The sequence below is a fragment of the Papio anubis genome, chromosome 11 (genome assembly GCF_008728515.1).
Source record: "Papio anubis isolate 15944 chromosome 11, Panubis1.0, whole genome shotgun sequence".
Taxonomy (NCBI): domain Eukaryota; kingdom Metazoa; phylum Chordata; class Mammalia; order Primates; family Cercopithecidae; genus Papio; species Papio anubis.
In genome coordinates this window covers 88881467-88899412 of record NC_044986.1, presented here as the reverse complement: position 1 = coordinate 88899412, position 17946 = coordinate 88881467, and the positions used below count along the sequence as shown (strand labels likewise).

The 17946-nt window shown below is 39.5% G+C and overlaps 1 protein-coding gene across 1 annotated transcript in view; it reads left to right on the top strand.

Moving 5' to 3' along the window:
- The window catches only part of LOC101017757 (zinc finger protein 33A), a 57662-nt gene that overhangs the window by 8718 nt on the left and 30998 nt on the right, over positions 1–17946 (top strand). The window contains 2 exon segments of the mRNA XM_021943210.2: positions 3449–3593; positions 3869–3964. Of these exon segments, the coding sequence (XP_021798902.2) occupies positions 3449–3593; positions 3869–3964 (241 nt within the window).

Below are 17946 nucleotides of genomic sequence, written 5' to 3'. Positions count from 1 at the left end.
ATGACTCGCAGCTCCTTTGCGGGGAGATGTGCTCTTATTTTGAATTTCCAGCTTTTCTGCCCTGCTTTTTCCACTCTTTGTGGTTTATCTGCCTCTGGTCTTTGATGATGGTGATGTACTGATGAACACTGGAAGCGGAGCAGATGGCGAATAAAGGAACAGCTCAGTCACCAACTCCAGCATGGCGACACCGAAGACCGATTGATTTCTGCACGACATTTCAACTGGGTGCTGGGTTCATCTCACTGGGGAGTGCCGGATGATGGGTGCGCAGTCCATGCTGCCAGCCCGACCGAGGGAGAGCTGAAGCAGGCTGACATCGCCTCACCTGGGAAGCGCAGGGGAGGGAATCACTTTTCCTAGCCAGGGGAACTGGACACACAACACCTGGAGAGAATAGGGTGCTCCACCCCAATGGCGGCTTTAAGCCAAACAGGCACACCAGGAGATCATATCCCACACCTGTGGCTGGGAGGGTCCCGCCCATGTAGCCTCCCTCATTGCTGCTTACAGCAGTCTGTGATCACGGGCAGGGGCAGCAGTGAGGCTGGGGGAGGAAGCCACGCCATTACTGAGGCTTAAGTAGGTAAGCAAAGCTGCTGGGAAGCTCCAACTGGGTGGAGCTCACAGCAGCTCAAGAAAAGCACCTACCTGTCTCTGTGGGCCTCCCACCTCTGGGGACAGGGGCACAGCTACACAACAACAACAACAACAGCAAAGCAGCAGAAAACTCTGCAGGCATAGCGACTCTGTCTGACAGCTTTGAGAGAGGCAGTGGAGCTCCCCAACAGGGCTGAGATCTGAGGCGGACAGACTGCCTGCTCAAGTGGGTCCCTGACCTGAGTAGCCTAACTGGGGAGACATCCCCACTAGGGGCAGTCCTGACACCCCACACCTCTGGGGTGGAGTATACCCCTGAGGAGGAAGCTTCCCAAAGGAAGAATCAGACAGGTACACTCGCTGTTCAGAAATATTCTATCTTCTGCAGCCTCTGCTGCTGATACCCAGGCAAACAGGGTCTGGAGTGGACCTCAAGCAATCTCCAACAGACCTACAGCTGAGGGTCCTGACTGTTAGAAGGAAAACTATCAAACAGGAAGGACACCTACACCAAAACCCCATCAGTACATCACCATCATCAGATTCCTTTTTTCATACGGTTAATGTAGAATTATTTTTGAAAACACCATCCTTTCCCCACTGTTTTACATTGTGATATTTGTCATCAATTATGTGTTCATATATGTCTGTGTGTTTTTTGGACTATGTTCTGTTGGTTGGTTGTGCCAGTACCACACTTGGTGAAATATCTTAGCGTCTACTAGTGGGTTTAACACATTTTTTTCTTCAGCAATATCCTGGCTCTTCCTAGTTCCTTGCATTTCCATACAAATGTTGTTAGTATTCATAAAATAACTTGCTGAGACTTTCTTTGGGGTTGAATTGAACCTATATATAAATTTGGGAAGAATTACTTACCTTTTTTTTTGAGACAGTGTCGCCCAGGCTGGAGTGCAGTGGTGCGATCTCAGCTCACTGTGACCTCCACCTCCCGGGTTCAAGTGATTCTCTTGCCTTAGCCTCCCGAGGAACTGGGATTACAGGCACCCACCACCATGCCTGGCTAATGTTTTTGTATTTTTAGTAGCGACGGGGTTTCATCATGTTGGCCAGGCTGGTCTTGAACTCCTGACCTCAAGTGAGCCGCCTGCCTTGACGTACTAGAATTACAGATGCAAGCCACCGTGCCTGGCCTCCAGTTCCATTCTTGATTATTTTCCTTCCTCAGTTTTCTGACAACCGTCTGATTTTCTCTTGATGTCTTTGAACACCACTATATTATAAATGTCTCTGTAGTCCTTGTTTCATTCTTGATTTTCATATTATGCTTCATTTTTTTTTTTTTTTTTGAATTGGAGTTTTGCTCTTGTTACCCAGGCTGGAGTGCAGTGGCGCTGACCTTGGCTCACTGCAACATCTGCCTCCCAGGTTAAAGGGTTTCTCCTGTCTCAGCCTCCTAAGTAGCTGGGATTACAGGTGCCGGCCACCATACCTGGCTAATGTTTTGTATTTTTAGTAGAGATGGGGTTTCACCATTTTGGTCAGGCTGGTCTCTAACTCCTGACTTTAGGTGATCCACCTGCCTCAGCCTCCCAAAGTGTGGAGATTATAGGCGTGAGCCACCGCACTAAGCCTATACTTCAAAGTTAATATATTTAGGACATGTCTTGCTAGAATACTGTGTCCAACCTATTTTGCCCTAACTTTTCCTGGTTTACGTGGTGGCCCTAGTATCTGGGCAGCTGTTCATGGGGATAGGCAGAGGAAACATTTTTTTTCTTAATGAATTGGTGACCACATTTTGTTGCTCTGTCTCCTATTATCTGTGCCCTATTTGCATCCTGGTTTCTTCTACAGTAGTTTATGTAAATGTTGTTTTGTCCCTTGCTGTTCTCAATAGAATTGGTTCTGTAAACAAAACCTGATCACATAATTTCAGTATATGCTCACATCTCATCTTTGGCTCTCCCTTTTTCACAGCAGTGATCCCTAAAAGATGCGCCCTAGAGGATATCCAGAACAGTCCAATTGGATATCTTCTCCTATGTACCTTACAGATGTTTCAAGTATAATACTTCCAAAATCTTTCCATTTTCTCTACATCCTTATTATTATCTCTGAATTAAAGGATTAGAACCCAGAATATGTATTGTGATGAAGAAAATGTCAGGCTGTTTCTCTACATTTTTAAATCCAAATGAGAATTAAATTGGAATTCATAATAAATGTACTGACAATTTTTTTCTGTGATTTGTAAATATAAATCTGTAGTTCTCAGTAATATTCTTGAAAATGGTAAATGATCAAATACTCTGGAGACCATTGGTCTAAAATTACTCTATAACCCATTTCCTTGACTTTTTTTCTCAAGATAGCACCAGGCCATCTCCTGTGCTGTCTGTCTTTTTGTTGATGTCTGCATTGTGTTGGAGGCCCTCACCTATGCTTGTATCATGGCCCCATGCTTATGAAGAACGTAACAGAGTGTTCTTCATAATTTAACCAACAGCTGTACTTCCTCAGTTAAGCTCAAAACAGAGCTAACTTTGTTCCTAATATTAGTCTATTGTGTTTGTACTTTCACCTTAGTACTTGTAACATGTTACCACATATATTTTCTTATCACTCTGTATGTTCTTTGATCACAGGAAGATTTTTATTAATCTTAGTATTTCCAGCAGTGATGATAGTTCCAGGTACATTGTAGGAACTTCATGATTTCTTTTGCATGAATTAATATCTTAATGCATTAATGGCAGAATATTTCTGTTATGATTTCTTTTTTTCCCTAAAAGTACAAAGCAAAACAAATATTCTATGAATAATAATCGTGGTAAGGATTAGCCCATACTTCTTTTTTCATGCCACCTAATTCTGAACATTTCAGGTAGAACAGAAGTTCCAGGGGTCAGTATCATTTAAAGATGTGACTGTGGGCTTCAGCCAGGAGGAGTGGCAGCACCTGGACCCTAGTCAGAGGGCTCTGTATAGAGATGTGATGCTGGAGAACTACAGCAACCTTGTCTCAGTGGGTAAGATCTGTTCACTGTATCATTCTAAATAGCATTTGTTTATTCTTTTGATTATGAAGCATATGGGCAGTCTGTATAGTTTAATGATATTTAAGGTTAGGCTTCAGGAGTCGGTGTTGATTGATCACCTTTGAGCACCAGAAGATACTTGTGTTCACTTCTCCAGTGAAAATGTTCCACTGGCAACTTGAAGCAGCCCCAGAAGCTTCTTCCTGCTTCAAAGGCCTGAGGTCTAGACTGCTTGGTCCAAATCCTAAATTATTTCCTGTTAACAGGGTATTGTGTTCACAAACCAGAGGTGATCTCCAGGCTGGAACAAGGAGAAGAGCCATGGAGACTGGTGGAAGAATTCCCAAGCCAGAGCTTTTCAGGTGAGTTAATATGTACTGCACAGATTCACATCAGGGGATTTGTTGTTTCCAAGTAGTTTCCAATTCAGGGATTGGCAACTTTGGGACATTTTTCAAGAACATCTCCATAGGGGTCCTAACCTGTGGAAGTGATGGAGAATACCTAAATCAAACCTCCAGACACTACTCACAAAATTCCTCCTTTTTGAATCATTTTTTTGAATGTTTGCTATTCTTACACCTGTCAATAGTTGAGTCTTTGCCCACCTCAACTTTACTTTGTTATCGTATCTTTTCTTGATTATCATTTTTCTTAAAGCACTTTCAGTGTCCCACCTTACCTCCATTGTTTTGTGTTTATTCTGTTGTCAGAATTTTTTATACACTCATTTTTAAACTCAGCAAATAATTTTTGAGTACTTGCTGTGTGCTGAGAATATAATGATGAAAAACAGGCCGGGCGTGGTAGTTCACACCTGTAATCCCAGCGCAGGTCAAGGCAGGCAGATCACTTGAGGTCAGGAGTTTGAGAACAGCCTGGCGAACATGGAGAAACCCCGTCTCTACTAAAAATACACAATTAGCTGGACGTGGTGGCAGGTGCCTGTAATCCCAGCTACTTGGGAGGCTGAGGCAGGAGAATCACTTGAACCCGGGAGGCAGAGGTTGCAGTGAGCTGAGATTGCGCCACTGCATTCCAGCCTGGGAGACAGAGCGAGACTGTCTCTCAAAAACAAGTACATAAATATAAAAAAATAAAATAAAAAATTATGTCTCTAAGTATATTATGTATACTTATATGTATATGTATATTAAATGTTCTGTGGTTTTGAAGACACTGATAGAAATTAAAGGAAGTTAGATTGGCTGAATGTGGTACTTTAAGGAACTGTCAGGGGAAGCCTTAATGAGGTCAACATTAGAGCAGAAACTTGAATGAAATGACTGTGTGAGCCATGAGGATTCTGCCCCTTTTCAGCAGGGGTAGTTGTAGCTTCTAGCCTTGGACAGGAATGTGCTTGGTGGTTTTCAGGAATAACCAAAAAGTCACAGTGGCTGAAGGGAGGGGTTGATTGAAGGCAGCTGGAGTCCAAAGGTGAGCCTATCATAAGCCTTACTCAGTTAATTTTACTTTTAATTTAGTGGTGGATTTTCAGCAGATGAGCAACATCTGATTTATATTTCTATAAGATCTTTCTCACCTCCTTAGAGGAAATATTGGGCATGGCATAGGGCATAGAGAGCGCATTAAAGGCCTGTGGTAATTTTTCTTATGAATGATTGTGGTAGCTTGGACAAAGCCGGAAGGCAGGAGGGAATGGGAAGAGGTTTGATTCTCAGTATTTGGAAAGTGGGGCAATAACAAAAGAACTAACGTTTGTAACATCAGAAGGAAGGGAAAGAGGTGTTTAAAGTATTTGAAGAAGTAATGGCTAGATCTTCTCAAATTTAGCAAAAGATATAAAACTACACATTCCCGAGTCTGAAGTAACATCAAATAAGTTAAGTCCATGGCAAACTCACACTGTAATTAAATTTTTGAAAACTAAAGACAAAAATTTTCAAAGTAGCCAGAGAGAAACAGTACATTCTCTACAGGGAATGACGGTGGGTTTCTCTTCTGAAACTATGGTGGCTGGAAGGAAGTAGTATATTTTCTCAAGCACTGACAGGAAAGCACTATCAAATAAAATATCTGTGTCTTTTGAAACTATATTCATGAATAAAGGAGAACTAAAGGCATCATTAGACAGCGAAGCTAAGAGAAAATGTTGCTAGCAAACCTACCTTTAAAAATTGACTAGCAGTTCTCTAAATAGAACGGAAATAACACAAGAAGGCTTGGAATGCAGGAAAGAAAGAAGATTGGAGGTTGGCAAAAATGGGGATAAATATATTTTTCTCATGAGTTTCTAGAATCATTTTTGATGGTTGCAGCAAAATGCTCTGTATGTAGGGGAAACACTTAAGACAATTATATTTTAAAAGTGGGGAGGGTAAAGGGGCCTAAGTAGAATGAAACTTGGTACATTTCACTTGAAGTGGTAACATGCCTGATAGAGTGTGATAAGTTACATATGTACATTTTTATACCTAGAACAACTACTGAGAAAACTATAAAATGTGGTACACTTAGAAATACTGTAAATAAACCAACATGGAATCTAAAGGAATATTTAGGTAACTAATAGGAAAATAAGGAAAAAGGAACAGATGAATGGAAAACAGAAAACAAAACAAATAGCAGCCTAGCAGAGCAATATTTACCTTAAATGTAAATAATCAGAGTACACTAATTAAAATATAAATTGGCAGAGTGGAAAAAACGTAAAACATGATTCTAAAATTTTTAATTTTTGTGAGTACATAGTAGGTGTATATATTTTTGGGGTGCAGGAGATGTTTTGATACAGGCACTCAATGTCTGGTAATCACATTAGGGTAAATTGGGTGTCTATTCCCACGAGTATTTATCTTCTGTGTTATAAACAATCCAGTTATACTCTTTTAGTCATTTTAAAATGTACAATTAAATTTGACTATAGTCACCCTGTTGCGCTAGCAAATATTAGGTCTTATTCATTCTTTCTAACTTTTTTTGTACCCTTTAACCATCCTCACCTTACCCCCACCCCACCCCACTACCTTTCCCAGCCTCTGGTAACCATCCTTCTACTGTCTACCACACCTCCACGAGTTCAGTTGTGTTAATTTTTAGCTTTCACAAATAAATGAGGACATGCAAAATTAACATTCTGTGCCTCCATTTCCATCTACTTTGTTGCATATGACAGGATCTCTCATTCTTTTTTATGGCTGAATGGTACTCCATTGTGTATATGTACCACATTTTCTTTATCTGTTTATCTGTGAATGGACACTTAGCTGTTGTGGACACTTAGCAGATCTTAGCTGTTGTGAACAGTGCTGCAGTAAACATGGGAGCAGAGATATCTCATTGATGTACTGATTTCTTTTCTTTTGGGTATATACCTAGGAGTGGGATTGCTGGATCATATGATAGCTCTATTTTTAGTTTTTTCAGGAACTTCCAAACTGTTCTGTTTCGGCCATATGAAGTGAAAACCACTCTGTAAGTGCTCACGTGACTCTTACTTCCTGTGAAACTGCTTTTTTTGTGTAGATAGTTGTCAATTTTAGTCTTCCTGCAAGGGAGTGGGTATGATAGGTGGCGTTCTCTATTCCACCATCTTGTTCCACCCATCCTAAAAATGTTTTCTTAGGAAACTCATAACATAGTGAACAACATAGGTTGATAAAGTATATAAAAAGATAAACTGTACAAACATTAATCAAAACAAAGAGTGACACTGTTAATATCAAATACAGTAGACTCCAGAACAAAGAAAATTATTAGACAGAAAGAACATTATGTATGATAAAAGGATCAATGCAACAAAAATGCAACGATCCTAGATGTGTCTCTAGCAAACCTCAAAGTACACAAAACAAAACTGAGCTGAAAAGAGAAAAGCACATTTTAAATTGTAGTTGGAAAATTCATCACTCTTAGCAATTGGTAGAATTACTAGCCATGATTACTGGCAGATATAGAAGAACAGGACAGCAACATCAGCCAACAGGACTGAAGCAACATTGTAGAATAGTGCTCAACAAGGCCGGGTGCGGTGGCCCACACTTGTAATCCCAGCACTTTGGGAAGCCGAGGTGGGTGGATTGCTTGAAGTCAGGAGTTCAAGAGTAGTCTGGATAACATGGTGAAACCTTGTCTCTACTAAAAATACAAAAATTAGCCAGGCATAGTGGCGCATGCCTGTAGTCCCAGCTACTTAGGAAGCCAAGGCAGGAGAATTGCTTGAACCGGGAGGTGAAGGTTGCAGTGAGCCAAGATTGTGTTACAAAGCTTAGGTTACAGAATGAGAATCTGTCTCAAAAAAAAAAAAAAAAAAAAAAAAAAAAAAGAATAGTGCCCAACAACAGCAAAATACAATTTTTTTCTCAAGTGTCCATGGAATATTCAGAAAGGTAGACCATATCCTGGGCCATAGATAAGCCTTGGCAGATTTAAAATAATTGAAATCATTCTGAGTATGTATGTTTTCTGGCCATAATGAAACCAAACTACAAATCAGTAATAGAATGACAATAGGAAAATATTTAATCATTTAGAAATTAAGCATCAGAGTTTAAATAAAGTCTGGAGTGAAGAAGAGACCTCAAATTCAATAGTAGAAGCGCATAGACTTAATGAAAATGAGACCATACCATATCAATATTTGTGGGAGGTAGCTAAAGCAGTGCTGGTAGAGAAATGTATAGCACTAAATGCTAACATTAAAGAGGATAATAGGTCGCAAACCCATAATTGACTTTCTACAGTAAAAAACTAGCAAAGAGCAAAATAAAACCTCTGTTAAGTAGAAGGAAGAAAATAATACTGGAAGCAGAAATCAGTAAAATTGAAAATACGAAAAAGTAGAGAAAACTAATGAAGCGTAGGGTTTTTTTGGAAAAAATCAATAAAATTGATAAACGTCTAGCAATATTGATTAAAAATATAAAATGAGATGACAAATCATCAATATCTGGAATGAAACAGGGAATATCAATCTGCTATCCATTTAACAGTGTAATAAGGGAATCTTGTCAACAACTTTATGCTCATAAATATGACAACATAGGCCAGGTGTGGTGGCTCATGCCTGTTATCTCAGCACTTGGGGAGGCCAAGGCGGGTGGATCACCTGAGGTCGAGAGTTCGTGACCACCCTGGCCAACGTGGTGAAACTTTGTCTCTACTAAATATACAAAAATTAGCCTGGTGTGGTGGTGCATGCCTGTAGTCCCAGCTACTCAGGAGGCTGAGGTAGGAGAATGGCTTGAACCCAGGGAGTGGGCGGTTGCGGTGAGCTGAGATTGTGCCATTGCACTCTAGCCTGGGCAGCAGAGCAAAACTCTGCCCCCGCGCCCCCCCAAAAAAATGACAACATAGAAGAAATGTAGCAGTTCTTCAGAAACTACAAACTGTTACAACTCAATCAGGGTGATACAAATAATTTGAATGACCCATAGGTTTTCATAAAAGTTGACATAATTTGAATCAAAGAATTTAAATTTTAAATAAAAACCTCCAAAAAACCAATTTCCGAGTACAAGAGAGTTGTAGTCCTCAGTAGAGAATTCTACCTAACATTTACATAAGAATTAATGGTGATTTTATATAATGTTCTCAGAAAATGGAAGCGGAAATATTTATTTATTTACTTACTTATCGAGATGGAGTCTTGCTCAGTCACCCAGGCTGGAGTACAGTGGTGTAATCTCGGCTCACTGCAACCTCTGTCTCCCAGGTTCAAGTGATTCTCCTGCCTTAGCCTCCTGAGTAGCTGGGACTACAGGCGCATGCCACCATGCTTGGCTAATTTTTGTATTTTTACTAGAGACGGGGTTTCACCATATTGGCCAGGCTCAAACTCCTGACCTCGTGATTCACCCACCTCGGCCTCCCAAAGTGCTAGGATTACAGGTGTGAGCCACCGCGCCCCGCCAAGAGGGAACACTTCTTAACGCATTTAAAAAATTATTTTGATGCCAAAACCATACAGACAGTACAAAAATTATAAAACTACAGACCTATGCCTCTCATAAATTTTGTAGCAAAAATCTTTAACAAAATACTAGCAAATAGAAAAGAGTCATGTAAAAAGTGTACACCATAACCAAGTGGGATTTACTTGAGTTATGCAAGCAAGGCTGGTTTAACATTCAGAAATCAATCAGTGTGATTAACCCACCATAGGCTAAAGAAGAAAAATTACGTACCATCAGTTAATATAGAGAAAGCATTTGACAAAATGCAATATCCATCCATGATAAAAACTCACCATACTAGACATTGAGAGGATCTTCCTCAATTTGATAAATGAACATGCACAAAATATCTATAGCAAATATATTTGCTGGTAAGATGAATGCTTTCCCTGTAAAACTGGGAACGAGGCAAGGATGTTTGCTCTTGCCAATCTTACTGATTATAGTACTGTAACTTTTATCAAGCACAATGCAGCAAGAGAATGAAATAGAAGTCATACACATAGAGAAGAAATAAAACTTTATATTTACATATGACATGATTATATATGTAGAATATTACAAGGAATCTTAGAAAATAAAAACCTCAGGCCAGGCACAGTGGCTCATGCCAGTAATCCCAGCACTTTGGGAGGCCGAGGTGGGTGGATCATCTGAGGTCGGGAGTTGAAGAGCAGCCTGACCAATATGAAGAAACCTTGTCTCTATTAAAAATACAAAATTAGCTGGGTGTGGTGGTGCATGCCTGTAATCCCAGCTACTCGAGAGGCAGGAGAATCGCTTGAACCTGGGAGGCGGAGGTTGCGGTGAGCCGAGATCATGCCATTGCACGCCAGCCTGGGCAACAGGAGCAAAACTCTGTCTCAAAAACAACAACAACAACAACAAATGAACAACAGCAACAACAACAACAAATGAAAACCTCCCAGAATGAATGAATGATTTCCAAAAAGTTTCAGGGTCCAAGATGAACACATACAATCAGTTTCTCTCCACTAACAATGAACATATGGAAATCTAAATTAAAAACATAATACCACTTATTCCATAGGAAATTAAATACTTTGGTATAAATTGAACAAAATGTGTATAGGACTTTTGTTCCGAAAATTACAAAATGCTGATGAAAGAAATAAAAGAAAGAAATGGAGACACATGGTCTCTTGATAGATTGGAAAACTCAACTTAGTAAGTATGCCATTTCTTTCCAAATTGATCTGTAGGTTTAATGGCATTCCTGTCAAGATTCCAGTAAGGTTTTTCTCAGCTTTAAATAAACTTATTCCAAAATTTTTATAAACAGTCAGAGTCATAAACAGTTGAAACAATTTTGAGAAAATTTTTCTCAAAAGTTTTGAGAAAAAGAATAGTAGGAATTACTGTATCCAGTGTTAAGGCTTATTACATTAGTCTCCCCTTTTCTGTGGTTTTGCTTTCTGCAGTTTCAGTTACCTGAGGCCAACTGTGGTTCAAAAATATTAAATAGGAAACTTTAGAAATAAATAATTCCTAAGTTTAAATTGCATACTGCTGTGAGTAGCATGATGAAATTTTGCACTGTCCTGTCCCAGGACATGAGTCAACCCTGTGTCCAGCATACTCAGGCTGTATATGCTACCCATGAGTTAATTACTTAATAACTGTCTTGATTATTTACTGTCATGATATGTGTTCAGATAACCCTTATTTTACTTAATAATGGCCCTAAAGAGCAAGCGTAGTGATGCTAGCATATTGTTACAACTTTTCTCTTTTATGATGATGTTAATTTCTCCCTGTCCCTAATTTATAAATTAAACTTTATCATAGGTTTGTATATTTAGGAAAAAAGCCATAGTATTTATAGGGCTCAATACTATCTGAAGTTTCAGGCTTCCACTGGGTGTCTTGGAATGTATCCCCCTTGGATAAGGAGTGACTACTGTATGCATATATTAATAGCTATAATAATTAAGAGGACAGGATGTTGGTAGAATATACACATTAGTAGAACATACACATAGAAAAATGGAAAAGAATAGAAAACCTCAATATTGATTATGCTGTTATAGACTACATGTTCACATCTCCCCAAAATTCATATGTTGGAGCCCTCACCCCCAGTGTGGTGGTATTTGGAGATATGGAGCCCTTGGGAGGTAATTAGGGCTACAGTAGGTCATGAGGGTGGGGCCCTCAAGATGAAGTTAGTGCCTTATAGGAAGGGTAAGTGAGCTTGCTCGCTCTCCATGTGCATAGAGGAAAGGCGATGTGAACATACTGTGGCTGTCTGTAAGCTGGGAAGAGGCCCTCACCAGGCCCTGGCCATACTGGCATCCTGATCTCAGACTTCCAGCATTTGGAACCGTGAGGAAATAAACTTCTGTTGTTTAAGCCACACAGTCTGTGGTATTTTGTTATGGCAGCTGAAGCTAAGACATTTACAAACTGTTGACAAAAATGCAAAAGAAATTCAGTCAGGTATTCAGCAAATGATGCTGGAGCATTGTGACAGTATCTTGTTTTGTGTCTGGCAAAATATATGTAACATGAAATTTTCCATTTTAACAGGTTTTAAGTGGCATTGCACTCACAATGTTGTATAGCCATTACCACAATTTCTAAAACATTTTCATTATTTCAAACAGAAACTCTATTGCCATTAAGCAGTAACTACTCATTCCCCCCTCCCACCAGCCTATGGTAACCTCTTATCTAGTTTGTCTCTGTGAGTTTTGACTGTTGTGAATATTTCATGTCAGTAGTGTGACAACATTTGGCCTTTCACGTCTGCCTTATTTCACTTAGCATGATGCTTTCAGCTTTCATCTGTATTGTCTGTATTGTAACAAGTATCAAGACTTTCTTTTCTGGCTGTTTAATCCATTCATCTGTTGATGTACAGTTGGGTCGTATGTATACCTTTTGGCTGTTGTGAATAATGCTTCCGTGAACACTGGCATATCATTATCTGCTCAAGTTCCTGTTTTCATTTCTTTTGGATATAAACCTAGGAGTAGAATTGTTTTATCAAAGTGTATTTCTTTTAGCATTTTGGGGTACCACTGAATTATTTTTAATATGTGTGTGTATATAGATAGATAGATAGATATTTGTTTTTGAGACAGTCTCACCCTGTTGCCCAGGCTGGAGTGCAGTGGCATGATCTCGGCTCACCACAACCTCCGCCTCCTGGGTTCAAGTGGTTCTCCTGCTTCAGCTTCCCGAGTAGCTGGGACTACAGGCTTATGCCGCCATGTCCGGCTAATTTTTGTGGTTTTAGTAGAGATGGGGTTTCACCATGTTGGCCAGGCTTGTCTTGAACACCTGACCTCTGGTGATCCACCCGCCTTGACCTCCCAAAGTACTGGGATTACAGGCGTGAACCACTGCACCCGGCCTTACTTACTTTTTCTTTTGTTGCTCATGCATTTTATGTCATAGGTGAGAATCCATCAACAAAACCAAAGTTTTCCTTTAAACATTTTATTGTTTTAGCTCTTATTTTCAGTTCATTTTTGTATATAGTCGAAGTAGGGATCTAATTTTATTTTCTAAGTTTATTTTCATGTGGAAATCCAGTTGACCCAGCATCATTTTTTGGTCGTTTGTCATCATTCCAAGCAGAAACTCTATTGCCATTAAGCAGTAACTACTCATTCCCTCTTCCCACCATCTTTGGCAACCTGTAATCTGTTTTGTCTCTGTGAGTATGACTGTTGTGAATATTTCATGTCAGTAGTGTGACAATATTTGGCCTGCATCAACTGAAAGAAAAGGCTTTTCTTTCTCCCAGTGAATAGAATTGACACCCTTGTCAAAAATCAGTTGGCTGCAGGTAGTGTATTTTTGGGCTCTCACTTGTATTCTGTTTGTCTGTATGTCTATACCTATGCCATGACCACACCGTTTGGATTACTGTACCTTTCTAATAAGTTGTGAAATTGGACATTTTGAGTCCTCTGACATTGTTCTTGTTTTTAAAAATCGTTTTGGCTATTCAGGGCCCTTGTAATTCCATGTGACTTTAAGGATCAGCTGTTTATTTTGGTAAAAATGCTGATGGAATTTTGATAGGGATTGTGTTAAATCTGTAGATCATTTTGAATGGTATTGTCCTTTTAACAATACTACATCTCTCAAACTATGACCATGAGATACTGTTTCCTTTATTTATGCCCTTTTTAATATTTTTCATCAGTATTTTGTAGTTTTCAGTGTACAAGTCTTGCACCTTCTTGGTTAACTTTGTTTCTAGATAGTATTTTATTTTTTTAGATGGTGCTATAGATAGAATTGTTTTCTTAATTTTCTTTTCAGATTGTTCTTTTCATGTGTGTAGCAACACAACTGATTTTTGTGTGTTGATGTATCCTGCAACTTTGCAGAATTCATTCGTTAGCTGTAGTGTCTTTCTTGTAGATTATAATCTATCTTTAGGATAATGTCACCTGTGAGTTGACATAGTTTTACATCTTCCTTTGCAGTGGATGCCTTTCTTTTTCTTGCTTGGATGGAACTTCTACTGCAGTGTTAAATAGCACTGGCAAAAGTGGGTATTTTTGTCTTCTTCCTGATGTTAAGAGGAAAGCTTTCTTTCATCAGTGAATATGATATAAAGCTGTGAATTTTCCATAAATGCCCTTTACCATGTTGAAGAAGTTCTATTCTGTTTTGTGTTTTCTGAATGTATTTATCCTGAAAGGGGGTTGGATTTTGTCATCTGCCTTTCCTGCATCAACTGAGATAATCATGTCCTTTTTTAACTTACTTTATTAATGAAGTGTATTACATTGACCTTCCTTCCTTCCTTCCTTCCTTCCTTCCTTCCTTCCTTCCTTCCTTCCTTCCTTCCTTCCTTCCTTCTTTCCTTCCTTCCTTCCTTTTCTTTCTTTTCTTTCTTTTCTTTCTTCTTTTCTTTCTTTCTTTTTTTTTTCATTGATTTTCTTATGTTGAACCACACAAGCATTTCCAGGATAAGTCCCCTTTGGTCACTTGGTCATGGTATATAGTCCTCTTAATATACCATTAAATATATTTTACTGGTGTGTGTGTGTGTGTGTAGCTTTGTATCTATTCATACGCATCATTCATTCATTCATTTATTCATTTGCATTTTTATTTATTTTTTTTTTAAGAGACAGAGCCTCACTCTTGCCTGGGCTATAGTACAGTGGCACAAGTATTGCTCACTGCAGCCTTAAACTCCCAGGCTCAAGTGATCCTCCCCATTCAGCCTCCTGAGGGTACTATAGCTGTATACCACCATGCCCACTATGCCCAGCCTTTTTTTTTTTTTTTTTTTGTGGAAACAGGATCTCACTATGTTGCTCATGCTGGTCTTGGACTCCTGGCATCAAGTGATCCACCTTGGCCTCCCAAACCTCTGGGATTACAGGTACTATCCACCATGCCCAGCCTCAGTCTAAAACTATTAACTGTAGGAACCGTCAGTTTCTCCCTTGCATTCTGTCAGTGTTTGCTTTATATGTTTCAGAATGCTGCTTGGTACATATATAGTTATAATTTTTATAGCTTATTGATGGAACGACCGTTTATTCATATATAGTATCCTTCTTTATCTCTTGTAACAGCTTATATCTTAATCTATTTTGGGTGAAATTAGTATAGCCACTCCAGTTCTCTTTTGGTGGCTGTTTTCATGGAATATTTTTTTTATCAGCCTTTCAGTTTTAATTTATTTGTGTCTTTGGATCTAAAGTCAGTTTGTTTTGGACAGTGTGTAGTTAGATCATGTTTTTAAAAAATCTATTCTGAAGCTGGGTGGTTCACACCTGTAATCCCAGCACTTTGGGAGGATCTCTTGAGCCCAGGAGTTGGAGACCAGCCTGGTCTACAAAGTGAGACTCCATTTCTACAAAAAAATAAAAATAAAAATAGTTGGGTGTGGTGGTAAGCGCTTGTGGTTCCAGCTACTTGGGAGGCTGAGGCAGGAGGATCCCTTGAGCCCAGGAAGTCAAGGCGGCAGTGAGTCATGTTTGTGCCACTGCACTCCAGCCTAGGTGACAGAGCAAGACCCTGTCTAAATAAATAAATAAATAAATAAATAAATAAATAAAATGAAATCCATCCTGCCAGCCTCTGCCTTCTGATTGATGAGTTCAATCAATTATCAATTAAAGTAATCACCGACAAAGAAGCACTTCTGCCATACTGCATTTTGTTTTCTGTATGTTGTATACCTTCTTTGGTCCTATATTCCCTTTATTACTGTCTTCTTTGTTTTTTGTTGTTTTTTTTTTTTTTTTTTTCGAGACGGAAGTCTTGCTCTGTTGCCCAGGCCGGAGTGCAGTGGCACGATCTTGGCTCACTGCAAGCTCCTCCTGGGTTCAAGTGATTCTCATGCCTCAGCCTCCCAAGTAGCTGGGACTACAGGTATGTGCCACCATACCCAGCTAACTTTTGTGTCTTTAGTAGAGATGGAGTTTTGCCATGTTGGCCAGGCTGGTCTTGAACTGCTGGTCTCAAGTGATCCAACCGTCTCGGCCTCCCAAAGTACTGGGATTACAGGCCTGAGCCCACTGTGCCCAGCCTGATTTTTATAGTGAATCATTTTTATTCCCTTTTCATTTCCTTCTGTGTGTATTTTTTAGATATTGTCTTGGTAGTTAACCATGGGGATTACTTTCACATTCTAAATTAATGGCAAACTAGTTTAAATTGATTCCTTCCTAACTTCAATATCTTATGAAAACTTTGCTTCTACCTAGCACGTTACTCATCCCCTTTATGTTGTTGTCACAGGTTACGTCTTTATACATTGTATGCTCATAACGTAAATTTATATTTAGTTCTTATCCATTTATCTTTTAAGTCCCGCATGAAGTAAAAAAATGGAGTTACAAAGCAAACATACAATGACCCTGGCTTTTATATTTGTCTATATAGTTAACCTTATTGGAAATCTTTATTTTTTCCTCCAGATTTGAGTCTAGTTTCTTTTCATTTCATCTTGAGAGACACCCTTCAGTGCTTCCTGTATAGCAAGCCTGGTAGTAACAAACTCAGCATTTGTTTTTCTGAGATTGTCTTCATTTCTCTTTCATTTTGAAGGACAGTTTTACCAGCTAGAGAATTCTCAGATGATAGTTTTTTCTTTCAGGAATTTATATGTGTCATCCGTATGTCTTCAGGCCTTCAATTGATTTCTAAGGAGATATCAGCTCCTAATATTAATGAGGATCTCTTGTAACGTAAAAATGCCACAAAACTTTCCCACCATTTGAAGTTGCCTTTTTCCTGATTTAGCATTTACTTGGTTACTGTAAACCTTTCATTGTTTTCCAGAGTTCAACAAGGTTGATTTTTATAGTTCTTGTTTTTTGGTGTTTCTGTGGGGAGACATTTTGGAGCTGTATACGCCACCATTTGGTTATGTCACTCAACACTGTTAACTGAATGGACCTGTTGTCCATTCAAGAATGACAGCCAAATGAGATATGCAAAGAAACAGGAACAATGTGACCCATGCACAGGACTAACAACAGGCAACACAGTAATATGGTTTCCATTTAAGTTGGCAGAAAACGGGTTATCTGGTGCAGATCAGTGTATGTTGTGTAATTTGAGGAAGAGCCAGTAAAATAATGAAAAATGAACAAAACCTTGGGAAACGGATATCACTAGTTGCACTAGCATATACAAATGGGAGTATCAATATGAGAGAACAGAAAGGGACAGAAAAATTTTTTGAGGAATTCGCAGAAACACCCACAATTTGTTGAAGAACACTAATATATTCATCCAAGAAGCTCAGCAAACTCATAGGAGGATAAATGCAAAGAGACTTATACCCAGATATGTCATAATGAAAGATGCTTTTATCATGCTCTTGTTTAACCTGCCTTATAAAAGTGACAATACAAGTGCTGGTGAGGATTTAGAGGAACTGAATTGTTCATACATTTTTGATGGCATGTGAAATGCTACAGTCGTTCTAGAAAATAGTTTGTCAGTTCGATTTAAAACTAAAAACAGCATACATCTGTGGGGGCATGCCCAAGGTGGCCAAATAGGAACAGCTCCAGCCTCTAGCTCCCAGCGTGAGCGACGCAGAAGATGGGCGATTTCTGCATTTTCAACTGAGGTACTGGGTTCATCTCACTGGGGCGTGTTGGAGTGTTGGCGCTGGTCCGCGGGTGCATCCCGACCAGTGAGAGCTGAAGCAGGGCGAGGCATCGCCTCACCTAGAAGCACAAGGGGGAAGCGAATTCCTTTTCCTAACTAAAGGAAATTGAAGCACACAACACCTGGAAAATCGGGTAACTCCCACCCTAATACTGCGCTTTACCAAGGGTCTTAGCAAACGACACACCAGGAGATTATATCCCACACCTGGCCCAGAGGGTCCCACGCCCACGGAGCCTTCCTCATTGCTAGCACAGCAGTCTGAGATCTAACTGCAAGGTGGCAGCGAGGCTGGGGGAGGG